A 21,504-nucleotide genomic window follows, 5' to 3' on the forward strand; every position below is an offset into this window, starting at 1 on the left:
GGAGAGGTGAATGTGGGGGGACCATGCTGTGGAGGGGTGAATGCGGAGGGACCATGCTGTGGAGGGGTGAATGCGGGGGGACCATGCTGTGGAGAGGTGAATACGGGGGGACCATGCTGTGGAGGGGTGAATGTGGGAGGACCATGCTGTGTAGGGGTGAATGCGGGGGGACCATGCTGTGAAGAGGTGAATGTGGAGGGACCATGCTGTGGAGAGGTGAATGTGGGGGGACCATGCTGTGGAGAGGTGAATGTGGGGGGACCATGCTGTGGAGGGGTGAATGTGGGGGGACCATGCTGTGGAGGGGTGAATGTGGAGGGACTATGCTGTGGAGGGGTGAATGCGGGGGGACCATGCTGTGGAGAGGTGAATACGGGAGGACCATGCTGTGGAGGGGTGAATGCGGGGGGACCATGCTGTGGAGGGGTTTGTTTTCCGCCCCCCCCCAAAAAAAAGTTCAGCACCAGCTGCCACTGTCTACTATAAAACAAAAATATAAAATGTATGATGATAGTGCTGACATGCATGGTCCCCACCCCTCACAACCCTTGAATGCTAGTCCTGGTAGATCCTCTTTTTGAACCTGCAACCTGACTTTGTGCTTTCTGGGATGCTGAAAAAAACCTGCACAGTTATATAGGGCGAGCACCCCATACAATGGAAAATGTAGAAACTATAGATGGAAAAATGTAGAAACCAAGGGGGTATGAGACCACCAATAAGTCATATTTGTATGTCTCTTCATCTCCCACCAAGCCTTCAATGTACACTCTTTTATAAAAGTGGTTTGTGCTGAGCTGGGTATATATTATCTTAAAAGGTCAATGGAATCCTTTTGAACGAAAAACAAAGCAAACATTTTTACATTGCCTGGGAAATTTAGTACATGGAGCACCAGGGACCAAACACCTTGCAGTGATGAAATAAAGCCGCAAGCAATAGCTTCTGATTTGGGGCAGTGGGCCTGTCCCTGTGGCCCTGATATATTATGTTTTATTCTATATACATACATAATACCTATAGATGTGGACACAGGCTTCGTCAGCTGTGTAGATAACTGCTTAGCCTGACACTATGTATATCCCAGTTCTAATAAAGTGAAATGTGTTGCTGTATGTGGGATCTAGGAAGTTTTCATATGACAGTTTCTTTTATCAGAGCCTGTAATCAGCACCAAGGTCAAATAGCAGATAGGATAACCATACAGGCTGACACCTCTAATCTGACAGGGAGAGTATGAAAAGGTGAATAATTAAAAAAAAAAAACAAATAATTTATGAGACATAAGGCTGCCCCAGTTATCACAGTGGAGATTCAGATTATTACAAATGCAAAATTAGCTGCTTGCCGACCAGCTGCTGCAGTTTTACTGCGGCAGAATGGCACGTTTGGGTGAAACGACGTTACCTTACGTCGCTTCGCCTTTTGGCCACTAGGGGCGCACGCGCGGCGTGTGCACGGAGCCGATGCATGTGCTCGGCGGGCGCGATGACCGCCGGGCTCCCGCAATCGCTCGTGACAGAGCGAGAACCGGGATCTGTGCATCTAAGCACACAGATCCTGGTTCTCACAGGGGAGTAGAGACAGATCGTGTGTTCATACTAAGTATGAATACCGATCTCTCTCTCCTCCTAGACAGTCCCATCCTCCCTACAGTTAGAACACACCCATGGAACACAGTTAACCCCTTCCCTGCCAGTGACATTTATACAGTAATCAGTGCATTTTTTTTTAGCACTGATCGCTGTATAATTGTCAATGGTCCCAAAAATGTGTCAAAAGTGTCCAATTTGTCCGCCGCAATATCGCTGTCCCGATAAAAATCGCAGATCGCCGTCATTACTAGTAAAAATAAAAATAAAAACTTTTTGCGCAAACCAATCAATATACGCTTATTGCGTTTTTTTTTTTTACCAAAAATATGTAGAAGAATACATACCGACCTAAGCTGAGGAAAAAATTTGTTTTTTTCATAAAAAATGTGGGATATTTATTATAGCAAAAAAGCAAAAGTTATTGGGGGTTATTTACAAAAGGAAAATCCACTTTGCACTTTGCACTGAAAGTGCACTTGGAAGTGCAGTCACTCTAAATCTAAGGGGTAGATCTGAAATGAGGGGAAGCTCTGCTGATTTTATGATCCAATCATGTGCAAGCTAAAATGCTGTTTTTTATTTTCCCTGCATGTCCTCCTCAGATCTACAGCGACTTTACTTTCAAGTGCACTTACAGTGCAAAGTGGATTTTCCTTTAGTAAATAACCCTCATTGTGTTTTTCTCAAAATCATCGCTCTTCTTTTGTTTATAGCGCAAAAATGAAAAACCGCAGAGGTGATCAAATACCACCAAAAGAAAGCTCTATTTGTGGGAAAGAAAGGACATTAATTTTGTTTGGGTACAGTGTCACACGACCGCGCAATTGTCAGTTAAAGCGACGCAGTGCCGTTTCGCAAAAAATGGCCTGGTCATTCAGCAGCCAAATCTTCCGGGGCTGAAGTGGTTAATGACTGATAATTGTTAAAGTCCAACTTTAATTAAAAAGTGTTTTTCTTTTTTTTGTAATCAGTCATGAGATCATTTTAAGGGTAAATTCCAGTGCAGTCCCACTGCACCCTCACTGTAATGCCCCGTACACACGGTCGGACTTTGTTCGGACATTCCGTCAACAAAATCCATGGATTTTTTCCGACGGATGTTGGCTCAAACTTGTCTTGCATACACACGGTCACACAAAGTTGTCTGAAAATCCAATCGTTCTAAACGCGGTGACGTAAAACACGTACGTCGGGACTATAAACGGGGCAGTGGCCAATAGCTTTCATCTCTTTATTTATTCTGAGCATGCGTGGCACTTTGTCCGTCGGATTTGTGTACACACGATCGGAATTTCTGACAACGGATTTTGTTGTCGGAAAATTTTATCTCCTGCTCTCAAACTTTGTGTGTCGGAAAATCCGATGGAAAATGTCCGATGGAGCCCACACACGGTCGGAATCTCCAACAACACGCTCCGATCGGACATTTTCCATCGGAAAATCCGACCGTGTGTACGGGGCATTAGACAATGAAAAATGTCTTGTCTCTGGTGTGGCCAGTTCACATCAATGTGTTGCAGTGGTGTGCGCTGAAAAAAAAGTCCTGTCTGACTGCATGCCCGTCGATAGCAATTTCTGAAATGTCACTGTGGGACATTTCAATAAAGTTTGTTTTAAAAAAAAAAGGTGAACAGTGCAATGCACCGGGATTGGCGCATCAGCACTGCCGGTACCACAACGCACACCAGCCGCTGTGTTTTAATGTAGTGTCTGGTGTGAATGGGCCCTTAAAGCTCAACTCTCAGCTCAACTTTTATTACTCAAAAAAGGCTCCCCAACCTGTGTTAACCACTTGCCTACCGGGCACAATTTTTTTTTATAATTTTCTCCACACAAATAGAGCTTTCTTTTGGTGGTATTTAATCACTGCTGTTTTTTTTTTTTTTTTTTTTACAAAAAAAAAAAAAAAAAAGACCAAAAATTTTGAGAAGTAAATGTTTTCTACGTTTTTTCTGTCAGTAAATTTTGTAACTAAGTAATTTTTCGCCTTCACTGATGTGCGCTGATGAGGCGGCACTGATAGGCTGAACTGGTGGGCACTGATGAGGCGCCACTTATGGGCACTGATTAGGTGGCACTGATGAGGAGGCACTAATATGCCGCACTTATGGACATTGATAGGTGGCACTGAGCTCTGATAGGCGGCACTGATGGGCACTGTTAGGTGGCACTGATGGGCACTAATAGCTAATAGGTGGCACTGGTGGGCACTGATAGGTGGCACTAGTGGGCACTGATAGGCGGCACTGGTGGGCAGTGATGGGTGACACTGATGGGCATTACTGATAGGCATTGATTGACAACAGTGATGGGCATTGATGGGCAGCACTGATAGGCGGCACTGATGGCCAGCACTGACTGGCATTGCTAATGGGCACTGATTGGTGGCACTTGTGGGCAGCGGTGGGCACTGATTGCTGCCATTGGTGGGCACTGATAGCTGGCATTGGTGGGCAATGGTGGGCACTGAATTGTGACACTATTTTGCAATATGGTAATCAGGGGACTGATGATCACATGATCATGATTACATTTCTACATGTCCCCTGGCGTGGAGATGCCGCTGATCAGCTCTCCTCGCCAAAACACTCTGTCAGTGTGAGGCGAGGAGAGCCGATTACCAGCACCTCCTTGTTTACATGTGACCGGCTGTGATTGGACACAGCTAATCACATGGTTAAAGAGCCGCGGACACGGCTCTTTCCAGAGATCGAGGTTGCGCCGTGTCCTAGCAACACGGCGCGGTCGCGATCGGCACGTTGCGCTCCCCCGAGGGCGCACGAGAGCGGCCGTTCTGGGACGCCGCCATATGAAGGCGTCCCAGAACGAGAGCCGCACCATCCGCCTTCATTTGCGGGCAGCAAGCAGTTAAAGAAGAAAAAATAAAAAAAGTTTGTCAAGTACTAACCTTCAGGCTGGGTTTACACTTATGCGAATTGGAAGCAGGTTTCCCCGCATCCAATTCGCATGACAGGAGAGTGTGACCGGCTCTCAATGCAGCCAGTTCACACATCCCTGGGGTGGCCGCGGTGCGCACTGCAGAAGGGTCCTGTGCGTCTTTGGCTCTGTTTCAGGTCTGAATTCAGGCAAAAATTTCGGACATAATTTGGAGCTGAAACAGTGAACCGGGGCGCTGTGCACTCCATGCTGCGGGCTGCGCCCACACTGTGAGCCCAGTCTAAATCCAGGACTGACCCCCAGGCCATCTTCTTCCTTGCCTAATAATGTCTTTGCCTATAATGTCTACCGGACAGAATGATGGCCAGCGTCCCTCAACCTGGAAGACTGAGGACATACTCGGGGGGGGGGGGGGGTCACCATGGTGACCAGAGAGCGGTCGCCTGACTTCTTTATTTGTGCATCAGCATAGCCATATACTGTCCAACTTGGAAAACAGCCAAAGATGAGGAGGTTTCTGCAATGTCATGTGACCAGCCTGTGGACTTAAGTAAAGTATTAAAACACAATATATTATAGCTAGTAGGATCCACAAAAAGGGTAGCGGTTTTGGGGGGGGGGGGGGGGGGATTTGGGGGGAGGTTTTTTTGGAGTTCGGTTTAAAATAGCTACTGCAGCACAAGTTCTTTTTAACCACTTCAGCCCCGGAAGATTTTACCCCCTTCCTGACCAGAGCACTTTTTACAATTTGGCACTGCGTCACTTTAACTGACAATTGCGCAGTCTTTCAACGCTATACCCAAACAAAATTTGCGTCCTTTTTCCCACAAATAGAGCTTTCTTTTGGTGGTATTTGATCACCTCTGCAGTTTTTATTTTTTGCACTATAAACAAAAAAAGAGCGACAATTTAAAAATAAAAACAATATTTTTCACTATTTACGATAATAAATATCCCCCAAAAGTTTAAAAAAAAAAAAATGTTTTCATCAGTTTAGGCCAATATATATTCTTCTACATATTTTTAGTAAAAAGAAAATCGCAATAAGCGTATATTGATTGGTTTGTGCAAAAGTTACAGGGGTTGATTTACTAAAGGGAAAAAGACTGTGCACTTTGCAAAGTGCAGTTGCCCTTTTCAAGAGTACTTGCTCCAGAGCTTGGTAAATGACCAGAAGCTCTGCTGACTTCTATCATCCAATCATGTGCCAGCAAAAATGCAGTTTTTTTTAATTTTCCTTGCACGGGATTGGTTACTCTTTGCAAAGTGAAGCCTTACCTCTTTTACTAAGCTCTGGAGCAATTGCACTTGCAGAGGCCAACTGCCCTGTGCAAAGTGCACAGTTTTTTTGCTTTTAGTAAATCAACCCCTATAGTGTCTACAAACTATGGGAAAGATTTATGGCATTTTTATTACTATTTTTTTTTCACTAGTAATGACGGCGATCTGCGATTTTTAGCGGTACTGCAACATTGCGACGGACAGATCAGAGACTTTTGACACATTTTTGGGACCATTGGTATTTATACAGCGATCAGTGCTATAAAAATGCATTGATTACTGTGTAAATGTCACTGGCAGGGAAGGGGTTAACACTAGGAGGCGATCAAGGGGTTAACTGTGTGTTCCCTCAGCATGTTCGAACTGTGTGGGGATGGGAGTGACTAGGAGAGAAGCCATATCGTTTTTCCTACTTAGGAAGAAATGATATGGCTCCTCTCCTCTGACAGCACAGGGATTTGTGTGCTGGCGCTCGTGCACGCGATCGTGCATGGCCAGTGGCGACCGCACCCGCCAGCCACGCGCATCGGGTCCCCTGCGCCACAGTAGGCACGTGCACCCTCTGGTGGCCGAGAACGGATAGGACGCACCCTTATGGGATTTCACCCAGGAGAGCCATTGTGCCGCAGTATACCTGCGTGACATGGTCGGCAAGAGGTTAAAGTAAACTTGTCCTGACAGCAACACATGGCTACAATTTGCCAGTTGCCTTGCATTATGTGGAGCCACTTCTGTTGCTTTCAGTATAACTGGCCTAAACCTAGTATGCAGATTATACAAAGGAGAACAAGGAAGTGGGATTTTAAATGAAGTACGTGGAGGGTCAAGTGTTGTGTGGAGTTATAATTAACATATCTATAATATGTGTAAAAGAGTAGGACATTTGTCTCATAATAATTCATATTCGAAAGAAAATGTATATACTATACATGTAATTAAATACCTGCAAAGAGTAAAATATTGAATGAAAAACTTTATTTCATACATAAGTACATAATTCATAAATAATCCAAAAAATGGATAGCACATGATACATATAGAAAAGCCCAAAATTTGATAACACATGATTGGAATATAATCAAATACATAATGCATGAACAGAATTCACAATGATATGGTAGGATACAGTATACGATTTGAACATGACATCTGTTAGCTCAACGCGTTTCGTGACTTGATGTCACTCATCAGGATCAAGCGTGTGCACATGCAAGATATCTAGGGTATCCATGTGCAATTGATAAGGGCACTGAGGGTCATGAGTGTCCCCACATGGAGAACATCTTTTCCGGGAGCTGAGATGGCATGTTAGGCGACAGACAGCCCAACAGGCAACCCTCCAAAGGACGGTCATGCATTAGGCTGTGATATATGAGTAAGCATTTGTGATCGCAAAAACCAAATTGGGGCTGGTGACATCGCACAGAGACAAGCTCTGAGACATGATGTGCATGTATGAGGAGAAAAGCCAGAGTATGCAGATTGGTAAAGCCAAAGAAAAGTCATTATTATTACAGGTATTTACAGTGCCTTGAAAATGTATTCATACCCCTTGAAATGTTCCACCTTTTTTAATGTTATAATCAAAAACATAAATGTATTTTATTGGGATTTTATGATAGATCAACACAAAGTGGCACATAATGGTGAAGTGAAAGGAAAATGATAAATGGTTTTCCAAATTGTTTTACAATAAATATGTGAAAAGTGGTGTGCATTTGTATTCAGTCCCCCTACTTAGTCCCCCAATACTTTGTAGAACCACCTTTCACTGCAATTACAGCTGCAAGTCTTTTTGGAGATGTCTCTACCAGCTTTGCACATCTAGAGAGTGACATTTTTCCCATTCTTCTTTGCAAAATAGCTCAAGCTCTGTCAGATTGGATGGGGAGCGTCTATCAACAGCAATTTTCAAGTCTTGCTACAGATTGTCAATTGGATTTAGGTCTGGAATTTGACTGGGCCATTATAACACATGAATATGCTTTGATCCAAACCATTCAATTATAGCTGTATGTTTTGTGTCGTTGTCCTGCTGGAAGGAGAACCTCTGCCCCAGTCTCAAGTCTTTTGCAGGCTCTAACTGGTTTTCTTCTGTGATTGCCCTGTATTTGGCTCCATCCATCTCCCCATCAACTCTGACCAGCTTCCCTGTCCCTGCTGAAGAAAAGCATCCCCACAACATGATGCTGCCACCACCATGTTTCACGGTGGGGATGGGGTGTTCATGGTGATGTACAGTGTTAGTTTTCCGCCACACGTAGCGTTTTGCTTTTCGGCCAAAAAAGTTCAATTTTGGTCTCATCAGACCAGAGCACCTTCTTTCAGATATTTGCTGTGTCCCCCACATGGCTTCTTGCAAACTTTCTTTCAACAATGTCTTTCTTCTTGTCGCTCTTCCATAAAGGCCAGATTTGTGGAGTACACGACTAATAGTTGTCCTGTGGAGAGATTCTCCAACCTGAGCTGTGGATCTCTGCAGCTCCTCCAGAGTTACCATGGGCCTCTTGGCTGCTTCTCTGATGAATGCTCTCCTTGCCCGGCCTGTCAGTTTAGGTGGATGGCCATGTCTTGGTAGGTTTGCAGTTGTGCCATACTCTATCCATTTTCAGATGGATTGAACAGTGCTCCATGAGATGTTCAAAGCTTGGGATTATTTTTTTAATAACCTAAGCTTTAAACTTCTCTGCAACTTTATCCCTGACCTGTCTGGTGTGTTCCTTGACCTTCATGATGGAGTTTGTTCACTAAGGTTCTCTAACAAACCTCTGAGGGCTTCACAGAACAGCTGTATTCATACTGAGATTAAATGACACACAGGTGGACTCTATTTAGTAAATTAGGCAATTGGTTCCACTAGATTTTAGTTAGGGGTATCAGAGTAAAGGGGGCTGAATACAAATGCATGCCACACTTTTCAGATATTTGTTTATTTAAAAAAATTGAAAACCATTTATCATTTTCCTTCCACTTCACAATTATGTGCCATTTTGTGTTGGTCTATCACATAAAAATCCCATTAAAATGATTTTATGTTTTTTGTTGTCACATGACAAAATGTGGAAAATTTCAAGGGGAATGAATACTTTTTCAAGGCACTGTATATAGCACTGACAAATCAGCACTTTACTTATTATACACATTCATATTAGTCCCTACCCCCAAGGAGCTTACAATGTAGGGTCCCTGTCTCACATGCATACATACATATACGAGGGGGGCCAATTTAGTCAGGAGCAAATTAGCCTACCAATATGTCTTTTATGACAGGTCTCCTGTAATGATAGCAGTAGTTCTAAACCTGGTTCACAATAGCCTGTGGAGAAAGAAAGGTAAAGACATTGTTTAAGTGACTTTTCTGTAAGGCGATATCTTTTTATCTACCTGCAAATTCTATAAGGTTTGGGAGCCTAAGCGGGAACATTATCTTAGACTCTGGAAGCTCAGCTCGCTAATCAGTAGGCAGTGATTTACATCGGGAATCGGACGACGTGAAGCCCTTACAAAGATTTGTTTTAAACTTTTTTAGAACGTATTTTCAATCAATCTCCCTGAACAAAACCACTAGTTTTCTCCAGAACATAATAACAGACTTGTGAGCGACTACAGGCTTGAAAAGCACTTAAAAAAATAAAGAAGAGAAAAATCCTAGGTCACTTACACAAAAAAATACAAAGTAGCAGCGGGGAATCTTGCATGGATTTTAAGAAGTGTTTCATTGAAGAACACTGAATTGCATTTGAAACATACTTAGTTCTGCATTGAGAGGGCAAAATAATGGTGTTTTTATCCCTTCACTTCACAGGGAAAGTTTTCTGACGAAGTTTTGAGCAAAGAGAACGCGTATTGGTCGGAGCAGCCGCGAAGGCGTCCACAGTTGTCCGATGTATCGGTGTGCGCCAAGGCTGGGGATTTGGGTTTTCAAGTTTGTTTCATTAAAAACAGCCTGACGGCTGCCTTTGTCAGAAGCTGCCCTCTTTATCACATAATTGGAGATCATTCTGTGAAAGTGCTGTTTAAGCCAGGTAAGATATATATATATATATATGTGTGTGTGTATGGGAAATTGTCCACAAGGTTTAGGAGTGTGTCTATGGGAATGCTCACAACCTTTCCTCATAACTAATATCCTCCAGACCCTTTATTAGCTTTGTTGCCCTTCTCTGTACTCGCTCCATTTCCAGTACATCCTTCCTGAGGACTGGTGCCCAGAACTGGACAGCATACTCCAGGTGCGGCCGGACCAGAGTCTTGTAGAGCTGGAGAATTATTGTTTTATCTCTGGAGTTGATCCCCTTTTTAATGCATGCCAATATTCTGTTTGCTTTGTTAGCAGCAGCTTGGCATTACATGACATTGCTGAGCCTATCATCTACTAGGACCCCCAGGTCCTTTTCCATCCTAGATTCCCCCAGAGGTTCTCCCCCCCAGTGTATAGATTGCATTCATATTTTTGCCACCCAAATGCATTATTTTACATTTTTCTACATTAAACCTCATTTGCCATGTAGTTGCCCACCCCATTAATTTGTTCAGATCTTTTTGCAAGGTTTCCATATCCTGCGAAGAAGTTATTGCCCTGCTTAGCTTAGTATCGTCTGCAAATACAGAGATTGAACTGTTTATTCCATCCTCCAGGTCGTTTATGAACAAAATAAATATAAATAAATAAATAATAAATAAATAATTTATATATACACAGTATCTCACAAAAGTGAGTACACCCCTCACATTTTTGTAAATATTTTATTATATCTTTTATAAACACTGCTATCCCCTTCCCGCCGAGCGTACGCAGATGTGCGTACTCGGATTTCCGGGGTTATACCGGGATAATGCCCGCAGCTGCAGGCATTATCCAGGTACTGTTTTTTAGAGCCGGCGATCGACTATCTAGGTATAACAACCGATGCAGCTAAAAGCCACTCGGCTGTTATACCGGAGGAGCGGGAGGGGACACCCCCCCTCCCGCCGCTCTTACCGGGCCTCCTGTTCCATCGGGAGGCCCGGTGACCAATCAGCTGCCTCAGGCGGCTGTGGACGGACTGGAACGAAGCCATGAGCAGCTTCGTTCCAGCCTCCTAATCGTAAACACGGAAGCGAGGTCATGACGTCACTTCCCGTTTACTCGGCTGCCAATGGCGCCGGTTTAAAAAAAATACACAGTATTCAGAATCGCCGAAAACGGCGGTCTGAATACTTTGAAGTGCAAAGGAGGGATCAGGGGTCTTTTAGATTACTGTCACAAGGGATGTATACATTCCTTGTGACAGCAATAAAAGTGATCAAAAAATATATATATTTTTTTTTAAACACAATTTATTAATATAAAAATAAATAAAATAAATAAGAAAATATTTTTTGTTAAAGCGCCCCCCGTCCCCGCGAGCTCGCGCAGCAAAGAAAACGCATACGGAAGTCGCGCCCGCATATGTAAATGGTGTTCAAATCACACATGTGAGGTATCGCCGCGATCAGCAGAGTGAGAGCAATAATTCTAGCACTAGACCTCCTCTGTAACTCTAACATGGTAACCGTAAAATAAATTTAAAGCATCGCCTATGGAGATTTTTAGGTACCGTAGTTTGTCGCCATTCCACGAGTGCGTGCAATTATAAAGCCTGACATGTTTGGTATCTATTTACTCGCCGTAACATCATCTTTCACATTATACAAAGAAATTGGGCTAATTTTACTGTTTGGTTTTTTTAAAATACATGAAAGTGTCCGTTTTCCCAAAAAGTTGCACTTAAAACACCGCTGCACAAATACCGTGTGACATAAAATATTCCAACAATCGCCATTTTATTCTCTAGATTCTCTGCTAAAAAATATATATATATATAATGTTTGGGGGCTCTAAGTAATTTTGTAGCAAAAAATATGGATTTTAACTTGTAAAAAAACAAATGTCAGAAATAGGCTTAGTCATGAAAGTGTTATACAAGCTGTACACTCACTACTTTACATTGTAGCAAAGTGTCATTTCTTCAGTGTTGTCACATGAAAAGATAGAATAAAATATTTACAAAAATGCGAGGGGTGTACTCACTTTTGTGAGATACTGTATATGTTAAGGACTAATGTCAACAATGTTTTCCCTCAGAATGAGATGGCCAAAGGAGCCCTGCATGAGGAGCACCGAAGGAAAATATGGTTGCATGGTGTCACTGGGGTCATTTACTAAAACTAAAGAGTTCTAAATCTGGTGCAGCTCTGCATAGAATCCAATCAGCTTCCAGGTTTTATTGTCAAAGCTTAATTGAACAAGCTGAAGTTAGAAGCTTATTGGCTACCATGCACAACTGCATCAGATTCTGAGTGTTCCCGTTTTAGTAACTCTCCCCCAATGTCACATACAATGTTAAGGGCTGCAACAAGATGTTCCATAAGGTGCTTAGACACAGGGCTTTTTTTCAGCTGGAACTTGGTGGAACTCAGTTCCACCGCCTTTGGCTCAGGCCCTTTGCTCCCTACTCACCACTATCACTTGTAAACACAGAAGTCTGGCTTCTGAGCCAGACTTCTGTGAGTGCAGGATGGGGACCTGGAAGATGAGTGCAGGATGGGGACCTGGGAGATGAGTGCAGGATGGGGACCTGGAAGATGAGTGCAGGATGGGGACCTGGGAGATGAGTGCAGGATGGGGACCTGGGAGATGAGTGCAGGATGGGGACCTGGGAGATGAGTGCAGGATGGGGACCTGGGAGATGAGTGCAGGATGGGGACCTGGAAGATGAGTGCAGGATGGGGACCTGGGAGATGAGTGCAGGATGGGGACCTGGGAGATGAGTGCAGGATGGGGACCTGGGAGATGAGTGCAGGATGGGGACCTGGAAGATGAGTGCAGGATGGGGACCTGGGAGATGAGTGCAGGATGGGGACCTGGAAGATGAGTGCAGGATGGGGACCTGGGAGATGAGTGCAGGATGGGGACCTGGGAGATGAGTGCAGGATGGGGACCTGGGAGATGAGTGCAGGATGGGGACCTGGGAGATGAGTGCAGGATGGGGACCTGGAAGATGAGTGCAGGATGGGGACCTGGGAGATGAGTGCAGGATGGGGACCTGGGAGATGAGTGCAGGATGGGGACCTGGGAGATGAGTGCAGGATGGGGACCTGGGAGATGAGTGCAGGATGGGGACCTGGAAGATGAGTGGAGGATGGGGACCTGGGAGATGAGTGCAGGATGGGGACCTGGGAGATGAGTGCAGGATGGGGACCTGGGAGATGAGTGCAGGATGGGGACCTGGAAGATGAGTGCAGGATGGGGACCTGGGAGATGAGTGCAGGATGGGGACCTGGGAGATGAGTGCAGGATGGGGACCTGGGAGATGAGTGCAGGATGGGGACCTGGAAGATGAGTGCAGGATGGGGACCTGGAAGATGAGTGCAGGATGGGGACCTGGGAGATGAGTGCAGGATGGGGACCTGGAAGATGAGTGCAGGATGGGGACCTGGGAGATGAGTGCAGGATGGGGACCTGGAAGATGAGTGCAGGATGGGGACCTGGGAGATGAGTGCAGGATGGGGACCTGGAAGATGAGTGCAGGATGGGGACCTGGGAGATGAGTGCAGGATGGGGACCTGGAAGATGAGTGCAGGATGGGGACCTGGAAGATGAGTGCAAGATGGGGACCTGGGAGATGTAGGTGCCCGGGTGCAGTGCGGATGCTAACACCCCCACTGGATGATCTCCCTGCAAATGAAAGAGGCGGAGCCACCGCCAGTGTACAGGGAGGTACTAGGGAAGAAGAGGGGGGAAGGTGAGATGTGGATGGACGATGCAAAGATAAGCAGCCGTGGAGGAAGGCTCTGCCCTCTGTGTAGCGCACCCCGGAACTCTGCACTATATATGTAGCACAACCCTAAACTCTGCACTCTGTGTGTAACCCTACCAAACTCTGCACTATATACATAATGCACTCCTGGAATGTAATGCCCCTTTGACCAGTTCTCGACCGGCTCCTGTAGATATACGTCGGCAGAATGGAACGGCTGTGCAAAGTAACGTACCCGTACGTTACTTTGTATTTGCTGCCGTGTGCACGCACGCGCGCCGCGATCTCCGTGAGTCAGGTCGCAGGTCCCGCGGACTCGATCGCCGCGGGCATACCCACGATCGCCTCGCGGAGAGGACGAACAGGGAGATGCCGTTGCAAACAGCATCTCCCCATTCTGCCTAGTGACAAGTGTCACTGGATCTCTGCTCCCTGTCATCGGGAGCAGAAATCAGTGTACTGACACACACAGCCCATCCCCTCTACAGTTAGAATCACTCCCCTAGGACACACTTAACCCCTCCCCGCCCCCTAGTGGTTAACCCCTTCACTGCCAGTGTCATTTACACAGGAATCAGTGCATTTTTATAGCACTGATTGCTGTATAAATGCCAATGGTCCCAAAAATGTGTCAAAAATGTCCAATGTGTCCGCCAAAATGTCGCAGTCACAATAAAAATCGCTGATCGCCGCCAAAACTAGTAAAAAAAAAAATTATTTAAAAAAATGCCATAAAACTATCCCCTATTTTGTAAACGCTATAACTTTTGCGCAAACCGATCAATAAATGCTTATTGCGATTTTTTTTTTACCAAAAATATGTAGAAGAATACGTATCGGCCTAAACTGAGGAAAAAAAATGTTTTTTTATATATTTTTTGGGGATATTTATTATAGCAAAAAATAATGCGTTTTTTTCAAAATTGTCGCTCTTATCTTGTTTATAGCGCCAAAAATCGCAGAGGTGATCAAATACCACCAAAAGAGAAATCTATTTGTGGGAAAAAAAGGACGTCAATTTTGTTTCGGAGCCACGTCGCATGACCGCACAATTGTCAGTTAAAGCGACGCAGTGCCGAATCGCAAAAAGTGCTCTGGTCAGGAAGGGGGTAAATCCTTCCGAGGCTGAAGTGGTTAAGACCCTCTCACTATTAGTATGATTTCACCATAACCACTAAGTATTTGTGGTTTGGAGGGGGTGTGTGTGGGGGGAGGGGGTTTTGGGGGTTATGGTTGAGTTCCTGCACCTATTTTCTGAGAAAAAAAGGCCTGCTTAGACATAAAATGTTAAAAATATCCTCAGTAGATCATATACTTCAGTCTTGTATGGATCGAATTCAGCATTTAATTACCATAAATAAATGGAGAAGGTAAGAAATGCATAAATGTAAAAGGATCCTGGTGCACTAATCTGTAAAATGGCTGTACAAAAAAGACAAGACTTTTCTAGCAAACTTGCTAGAAAGTTGAAGGTGAGGTTCGGCTCACAAAAATAACTTAAAACTAGCAATATACAGTATTACCGACCGAAAAACGCACCGCAGTTGAATTCACAGTAATGAGTTTTAGAGCAATTATAACAAGTTTAAAATAAGTAAGTCCATATCAATTGAGGCACATTCACTTAAAAAACAAAATACCCAATTTTCAAGAGATTTGCTTTTATGCCAAACAGACCTATACAAAGGTGTATTGAGTTGCAGGCTCTTCAATAATTAAACCAGTAAGTGTTCTTCTTTCTAGTGCACACGGGTGCCTCAGTCGAGAAAATACAAATAGAATTTCAAGCAGGGCCTGGGGCAACGATGAAAATGGTGCGTTCAGTTAATGTTCGTGGAGCTGACGGTGGAATACAAGAGCTGGAAAACCCAATAGACCGCATGGCTCTTTCAAAGCTGCAGAAGATTCTTGGCACAAGTGAGATTACGCAAAAGGTAAGTCTATCAACAAACACCTTTAGGTTAAGCCAATCCTGCTGAATACTGATTAGAGCAATGTAACTCTGTGTTCATTTATTTATTTCCTTTATCTATGTAGCAATGATATAGTATATGATGCTTTACAGAGTATATACATGTTTCATATTAGTCTCTGCCCTAGAGGAGCTTACAGTCTAATGTCATATTAGCATATGCATGTACAAGCTTAGTTAAAAAAAAAACTCATAAATTGAGTTTGTGAATACTGGGATTCAGTAATTTGACTTCTAAATTAATTTAGCAGAAATGTCTGGTGTGAGCTGGTGTATTCCTTAGGTGTCAAATAGGGTGAATAACTAGTGCACTACTCTGTGTCTGATAAAACAACTACAAAATAAAAGTATTAAGAAGGAAAGAACAAGTATAAAGCTGCTATTCCTTGTAGTCTCACCACATACATAGACCATAATAATCAGAATATATGAAATGGCGCTAAATCTAAATCCAAAAAGTGCTCACATACAAAGATATATATATATATATATATATATGTATATAAATATATATATATATATGTGTGTATATATATATATATATATATATATATATATATATATATATATATAAACACAGGCTTTTTTCAGTGGGAACAAGGTTCCGGCACCTCCACAACTGAATGTATTTTTTGGCAAAGATTGCTGGGGTGTGCTGGAGGGTCTATTGATGCTGGCTGCTGGGGATCTATTGTCTTTGTTGGGAGTCTATTTTTGTGTGGGGGGGGGGGTCTATTGTTATCGGGCAGGTCTATTGTTGCTGGCAGGGGGTCTACTGTTGTTGGGAAAGATCTACTATTGAGGGAGAGGTCTACTGTTACTGGGAAAGAGCTACTATTGAGGGAGAGGTCTACTGTTGCTGGCTGCTGGAGGATCTGTTGTTGCCGGTGGGGTCTATTGTTGTTGGGGTGGTATTATGTTGCGGGGGGGAAGGTCTGTTGTTGTGTGGGGGATCTATTGTTGCTGGAGGGTCTACTGTTGCTGGGGTGGGGGTCTATCAAATTCCGTACAAATTACTTTGTGGCACAAAATGAAACTTGGTTTTGTGTTCGCTAAAAGGGATGATTTTGGGAAGTGGGTAGGGGTTGGAGCCAAGAGACAGTGCTCAGAGGTGGGTAGGGGGCAGAGACGAAGGGTGACTCAGGAGGAGGGAGTTCCTGCACCTATTTTCTGAGAAAAAAAGCCCTGTATAAACATAAATGCAAACAATAACACAGTTGATAAATGTCATTTAGGAGTGACTGCAATATGCCAAAATCCAGTGAAATAAGTGAAAATAACATAGTTGATGAAAAAATGTTAACATACTGAAAAGTGAACACAATATGTTAAGCGAAAAAAAAAGTCCAGTGAAAAAACAAAGAGTGAATATCAAAAAAAAATTATAGTTCTTAGTGAGAGTGCTAGGAGATCTAAACTTCCTTCACCCAATCATGTGCAAGCAAAAGGGTAGCTTCAAAATCCAGTATTGAAAAATTACTCATGCAATCCGGTGCTTAGTCCAAAGAGATAGATACATTCCACCAATAAGTGCATTGGTGGAGTGTATCTATCTCTTTGGACTATCCCTTGATAAAGTCACGTTTCAGTGACGCAATGCGTCTGGAGGAGCCAGATGACGTCGCGGCCGAGTCTATTTTTTTATGTTGATTTCTTTGCAATTAGGTAAATAGTAAATGTGACATATATTTAGTTTTCTTTTTTTTTTTTTTTTTTTTAAAGTAAAGCTTTATTTAAGAGCAGTGCAGTACATTGAAATTAAATCCAAAGGTATACTGACCAATCCCGTGCAAATAAGGGATTGATATTAGAAAAGTACAAATCTGTTAAATCGACATTCAAAACAACTTATATTTGCTATAGTAACAGTAGGGAAGGCTGAGTCTTATGTTCCCTGTGTGGGTTGACAATCCTAACACCCCTAACAGGAGATCGCACTGTGTCAGGAGCCCCCCCATCTCCAGGGAAAATGTTAAGGATCTCCCGGGACCCTTACTGGCCCCTGAGGTAAAGATAGGGACTACTAGAAAAGCCATCAGGCCCCTTCAGTAGCTCCCATTTATCTGGCAATAGTCCGTTTTGAATCCATGACTCAAACACACTATTCAAAGTCTGATGGCTACTTAAGAAATTCTATTATATTGCAAACTAGTGAGTTAAGTATTACTGAAACACTGCGAATGTGATATCAAATCATTATACTAACAGAAAGAAAGGACAGAGAATAAGGAAAGAAGAGAGAAATAGAACGTTAGGATGGTTGAGTATAGGTGTGCCCAGTCCAGGTTGTTTTCCTTTTTTTTTTTTTTTATTCCTATTTTGAATTCAACTTGACTATTTCGGTTGAATACCAGGGATGAGGGAAATGCCTAAATGCCTAGCCCAGGGCTCCCATGTTGCCTCGAATGATTTGGTGGTGTCCGTCATAGAGCTGACCGTTTTTTCTTGGGACATAATCCATGAAATCTTTCTTTTGGCTGCCTGGAATGACACTGTGGGTTGCTTCCAGGCCTTAGCTATGGTGGTTTTAGCTCCTAACAACATGAAGGATATCAACTTTTGAGAGTGTTTCGTTGTCTTAGGAATTGGTGCATTGAGTAATGCCACTTGGGAAGATTTAGTAATAGGAAGACCCGAGACTTTTCGAATCATAGCGAATATTTTGTTCCAGAAACTAGTTTTCATATTTATTACTTACAGACAGCAGGTGGCAAGTTATAGGTAACAACACCAGCATTCTGAAGTCTTACATAACAGCTGATGTGCTGAAACAGCCCAAAAACAGAAAGAGAGATCATACAACGTATTAAACAGGCCAGTGAATTGCTTAAAGAAGGAATATACCCCTCTATCTCACCTAGCATGTGTCAAAAATGTCCGACATGTCCGCCATAACGTCGCAGTCACAATAAAAATCGCTGATCGCTGCCATTACTAGTAAAAAAAAATTATTATTAAAAATGCCATAAAACTATCCCCTATTTAGTAAACGCTATAACTTTTGCGCAAACCAATCAATAAACACTTATTGCGATTTTTTTTTTACCAAAAATATGTAGAAGAATACATATCGGCCTAAACTGAGGAAAAAAAATGTTTTTTTGGGGGGATATTTATTATAGCAAAATGTAAAAAATAATGCGTTTTTCAAAATTGTCGCTCTTATTTTGTTTATAGCATAAAAAATAAAAATCGCAGAGGTGATCAAATACCACCAAAAGAAAGCTCTATTTGTGGGGAAAAAAAGGACATCAATTTTGTTTGGGAGCCACGTCGCACGACCGCGCAATTGTCAGTTAAAGAGACGCAGTGCCGAATCGCAAAAAACACTCTGGTCAGGAAGGGGGTAAATTCTTCCGGGGCTGAAGCGGTTAAGAAATAATGGAAACTCAGAGGATTCGTTCCACAATCATTTATTTATAGGTCTTTCAGTTTATAGTCTATATAAAAAGATTATAGCCATGTGATAGGTTGTGTAACCATAAAATGTCCATCCACAAATGCAGCCTTCACAAGGGGATTATCCAGCAGGAGCTCCAGAGTATAAAAGAGAAGAGAGGCGCCTCTAAGTGTAGCAATATGGTTACATTTATTGAAGATACAACATTTAGCAACTCACATGGTTGATGATTAAAAGAGGCACATCTAAGTATGCAGGCATTCGGGGTAAAGCTGTCCACATAGACCGTCCTCTGCACCACCGGTGTCTTGCTGAGAAAGTTCCCCCCGGCGGATAAGGACCCCCCTGTACTGCGCATGCGCTGCGCTTGCGCAGTACGAACGGCTACGGAGCCGCCGAAAGACTCCGAAGTCGAACAGCTGATCGGCAGCTCTACACAGCACCTGCACACTGAGTCCAAGTTCAATCCAAGTGGACATAGAGTTTGAATAAAACTATGCCGAGGGAAGCGAGGCCGTGCTCGAAGCGCGGCGAGCGAAGTGAGCCCGCGAGGGGCTATGTTACAGGCGCCATGTACAGCTGACTGTCAGCTGTTCGGCTTCGGCTATTTTCGGCGGCTCGTACTGCGCAAGCACTGCACCTGCGCAGTACAGGGGAGTCCTTATCCGTCGCGGGGGAACTTTCTCGGCAGAACACCGGCTCTCACCGCTGTCGGTCTGCAATCGTGACCGGGAAGACTACCCTGAAGTAGAGGGATTTAAAAGCGAGGCTTCAAGTGCTCGTTGAGCGCAGCATGAAAGGTATGACGTTGATGGCGGTGCGGAGGACGGTCTATGTGGACAGCTTTACCCCGGGTGCCTGCATACTTAGATGTGCCAGTTTTAAATATCAACCATATCAGTTGCTAAATGTTGTTCCTTCATTAAATTTAACCATATTACTACACTTAGAGGCGCCTCTCTTCTCTTTTATACTCAGTTGTGACATGACGCTACTTGTATATGAAGACATTGCTTCTTTATAAAGTCAAAATTTATTACAAAAAAAATGTTGCTTGTCTTGCAAAACACTCTCAAACAAAGGTTTTACAGTATATCTTTGTATGTGAGCACTTTTTGGATTTAACGCCATTTCATATATTCTGATAATTATGTATTCATTAGATGCTACCAGTTTACAGACTTTGGGGTTGATTTACTGAAGGCAAATAGATTGTGCACTTTGCACAAGTACAGTTGCTCCAGAGCTTAGTAAATGAGGTAAAGCTTCACTTTGCAAACAATACCCAATCACGTGCAAGGAAAATAAAATAAAAAAAAACAGCATTTTTTCTTGCTTATGATTGGATGATGGAAGTCAGCAGAGTTTCTGCTCATGTACTAAGCTCTGGAGAGAACTGCACTTGCAGAGCGCAACTTCACTTTGTAAAGTGCGCAGTGTATTTGCCTTTAGTAAATTAACCCCTTTTTGCTTCTTCATTTATTATGTCCAGTTAAAAAGAAAGAAAGTCTATTTTTTTTATGTTGATTTCTTTGCAATTATGTAAATAGTAAATGTGACAAGTTATAGATAACAACACCAGCATTCTGAAGTCTTACATAACAGCTGATGTGCTGAAACAGCCCAAAAACAGAAATAGAGATCATACAACGTATTAAACAGGCCAGTAAATGGCTTAAAGAAGGAATATACCCCTCTATCTCACCTAGCATAAACAGGACTGTCCTAAATAGTTTACAACACAATTTAATTTGTCACCCTAAATACTTGACACAGTGGGGGGTTATTTACTAAAACTGGAAAGTGAAGAATCGAGTGCAACTCTGCATAGAAATCGATCAGTTTCCAGTTTTTATTGCTAAAGCTTAAAGTAATATTAAAGTCTTTTTTTTTTTGTTGAAAAATAATAAACATGTTATACTTACCTGCTCTGTGTAGTGGTTTTGCACAGAGGAGCCCTAATCCTCCTCTTCTCGGGTCCCTCGCTGACACTCCTGGCCCCTCCCCCCTGCTGAGTGCGACATAGCCATGGCTTGGCCCTGCCCCCTCTCTTTCCTCATTGGCTCACTGACTTTGGCTGTCTCAGTCAATGGGAAGGGAGAGTCTCGGACAGCCGACACTCTTGTGCAACATCACTGGATTGAGATGGCGCTCTGGTAAGTATTTGGGGGGGGGGGGGTAGGGGGCTGCTGTACACAGAAGGTTTTTTGTCTCAATGCATAGAATGCATTAAGATAAAAAAAAAACTTCTGACTTTAGATCCACTTTAAGCCCAGGTTCACACTGAGGGCGGGTTTGAAATCGAGCGAGTTCAGCTGAACTCACACAATTTCAAACCGGCAATGCAGTCCGACTCCGGGGGGTGATTTGACAGACATCTGTGCTGGTTCATGCACAGATGTCTATTCTAATCACCCCCGAAGTCGCCAAAAGTAGTGCAGGAACTACTTTTGGGATTCGGATGGTGCCGTTGCCAGCAATACCTGGCGATTTGACATGTCATATCACATGTTAAAATGGCCCGATGAACGTGGGCTAATTCAACAAGTTGAAGTTAGAAGCTGATTGGCTGCCATG

At 43.4% G+C, this 21,504-nt stretch overlaps 1 protein-coding gene across 3 annotated transcripts in view; it reads left to right on the plus strand.

The window, feature by feature from the left end:
* The window catches only part of LOC141103740 (vitellogenin-1-like), a 232,430-nt gene that overhangs the window by 108,585 nt on the left and 102,341 nt on the right, over positions 1–21,504 (plus strand). For all 3 annotated transcript variants that reach the window (XM_073593683.1, XM_073593682.1, XM_073593684.1), the window contains exons 21-22: positions 9,580–9,799; positions 15,299–15,489. In XM_073593683.1, coding sequence (XP_073449784.1) covers positions 9,580–9,799; positions 15,299–15,489 — 411 coding nt within the window. The remainder of the gene's footprint in view (positions 1–9,579; positions 9,800–15,298; positions 15,490–21,504) is intronic.

The sequence above is a fragment of the Aquarana catesbeiana genome, linkage group LG07 (genome assembly GCF_042186555.1).
Source record: "Aquarana catesbeiana isolate 2022-GZ linkage group LG07, ASM4218655v1, whole genome shotgun sequence".
Classification (NCBI taxonomy): domain Eukaryota; kingdom Metazoa; phylum Chordata; class Amphibia; order Anura; family Ranidae; genus Aquarana; species Aquarana catesbeiana.